This window comes from Penaeus chinensis, chromosome 40 (genome assembly GCF_019202785.1).
Source record: "Penaeus chinensis breed Huanghai No. 1 chromosome 40, ASM1920278v2, whole genome shotgun sequence".
NCBI lineage: Eukaryota > Metazoa > Arthropoda > Malacostraca > Decapoda > Penaeidae > Penaeus > Penaeus chinensis.
The window spans coordinates 28,240,352-28,242,642 of record NC_061858.1 but is presented as its reverse complement, the minus strand read 5'-3'; the positions used below and the strand labels follow the sequence as shown (position 1 = coordinate 28,242,642).

Below are 2,291 nucleotides of genomic sequence, written 5' to 3'. Positions count from 1 at the left end.
CACCTCCTTCTCCACCTCTTCCACCTCCTCCACCTCCTTCTCCACCTCTTCCACCTCCTCCACCTCCTCCACCACCTCCTCCTCCACCTCCTCCTCCTCCACCTCCAACCTCCCCCTCCACCACCTCCACCTCCCCCTCCCCCTCCCCCTCCACCTCCTCCACCTCCACCTCCACCTCCACCTCCTCCTCCTCCACCTCCTCCTCCTCCACCTCCTCCACCTCCACCTCCTCCTCCACCTCCACCTCCACCTCCAACCTCCCCCTCGACCTCCTCCTCCACCTCCTCCTCCACCCCAACAGGTCTTCCTCCACACCGAACTGGAGAACATGTTGCCCAAGTGCCTGATCAGCCGAGTGAACAAGTCAGAGGTGGTTGTTTACCCGAACGCGAAATCGGACAAGTTGCGTGGGTTTTTGTCGTGCGTTCGATATGCTCTCAGGATTCTGTGTTCGTTCAAGAAGGAGAGGTGTGAGTACTTGGGTAGTGTTTTTGTCGGTGCGTTTGTTCTTTGAGTGTTGCGTTTTTTTTACATTTTGTTGTTGTTTTTGTTGATTGTGTCTTTAGTTGTGAGTACTTGGGTAGTGTTTTTGTCAGTGCGTTTGTTCTTTGAGTGTTGCTTTTTTACATTTTGTTGTTTTTGTTGTTTGTGTCTTTTGTTGTGAGTACTTGGGTAGTGTTTTTGTCGGTGCTTTTGTTCTTTGAGTGTTGCTTTTTTTTACATTTTGTTGTTGTTTTTGTTGTTTGTGTCTTTTGTTGTGAGTACTTGGGTAGTGTTTTTGTCGGTGCGTTTGTTCTTTGAGTGTTGCGTTTTTTTTACATTTTTTTGTTGTTTTTGTTGATTGTGTCTTTAGTTGTGAGTACTTGGGTAGTGTTTTTGTCAGTGCGTTTGTTCTTTGAGTGTTGCTTTTTTACATTTTGTTGTTTTTGTTGTTTGTGTCTTTTGTTGTGAGTACTTGGGTAGTGTTTTTGTCGGTGCGTTTGTTCTTTGACTGTTGCGTTTTTTTTTACATTTTGTTGTTGTTTTTGTTGTTTGTGTCTTTTGATCGTGCTTTTTTCCCATGGAGGTGCGTTCAAGAAGGAGAGATGTGAGCTTTTTGGCTTGCGTTCGATATACTCTCAGGTTCGTTCAAGTAGAAGAGATTGGAGTGACTTTTTTCGTTTTATTTCATGTGTAGTTTCAGTGTTTGAACTGGGGACGTGAAAGAACCTTTTTTTCTTTGTCTGTTTGTGTCACTGTAATCATTGTTACTCGCTGTTTAGATTTTTTTATTGTGTTTTTGTTTACAAGGATATATATATATATTTGCTCTTTTTGTGGTTTTGTTTCGTCCGCTGTGTCCAGTTGTATTTGTTTCTAGTTCGAGATGATACTTCTTGTTTGTATGTACGTTAGTTCATTTATTTATTGTAGTTTATGTATCCCGTTTTGTTGTTTTTGTGTGAAATGTGAACCTTGTTCCTGCCTTAATGAAATAGTAATAAATTTGACTTTCCCACTTTCCTATATAAAGATTCTTCATTTATTGTTACTCAATTCTTTTTATTTTTTTTTTTTTTGTTACAGCTTTTGATACTCCGGATTCAGAAAACCAGATTAATATGTGCAAAGATATGCTTGAGAGACAGCAGAGGCAGTTGCGTAGGATTTCGTCACACCTCGAACACCAGTCAAATATTATGAGGCTTATCATGCAGGTACTTATGTACTATTTCTTTGCGTTAAACTTGGAGCCTGTTGAAAAAGCTATGAGTTTATCTTTATGGGGTATATTTCCTCCTCTTTTCATGGTTTTATTTCGTATACTGGGCATAAAATTCGTATCTGTACAAATTCTGGACGGGTAATAGTTATATAAACACATTTTCATAGTTATCCTAAAATCAGCTAACGTTTTCTCTCATACCTTATTTTCAGAAAATGGAAATCCGCAGTGACGTTAACGACTACGATGACGGGGTAACTTTGGAAAACCTAGAAACCCCTACTTTCGACCACCGACGCTTCGCCACTTCTGCATTGAACCAGTTTGATATATGGAATTTATAATTGAATTGCTTCATCTTGTGAATGTAGATGTATCTTGACAAAGCGACTGTATTAGCTGTATAGATTCTATTCATATTTATTTAACCCACTCGCCCCGGATTTATGTTCTGTCCCCTGTAGTTTTTGGTGAATTTTGTTACATACAGGTGGCTATACATGTGCTCAGCCGGTAAGGAGTCTATCAGTAGGCCCTAGTTACCGATCCTGATTTCCCCATTCCTTGAATTGGCGGGAAAATTAAT

The 2,291-nt window shown here is 40.6% G+C and overlaps 1 protein-coding gene across 1 annotated transcript in view; it reads left to right on the top strand.

Moving 5' to 3' along the window:
* Nucleotides 1–2,049, top strand: part of LOC125047176 (transient receptor potential cation channel subfamily A member 1-like) — a 5,742-nt gene extending 3,693 nt beyond the window's left edge. The window contains exons 5-7 of the mRNA XM_047645295.1: nucleotides 302–470; nucleotides 1,567–1,697; nucleotides 1,918–2,049. Of these exons, the coding sequence (XP_047501251.1) occupies nucleotides 302–470; nucleotides 1,567–1,697; nucleotides 1,918–2,049 (432 nt within the window). The remainder of the gene's footprint in view (nucleotides 1–301; nucleotides 471–1,566; nucleotides 1,698–1,917) is intronic.
* Nucleotides 2,050–2,291: the final 242 nt, after the last annotated feature.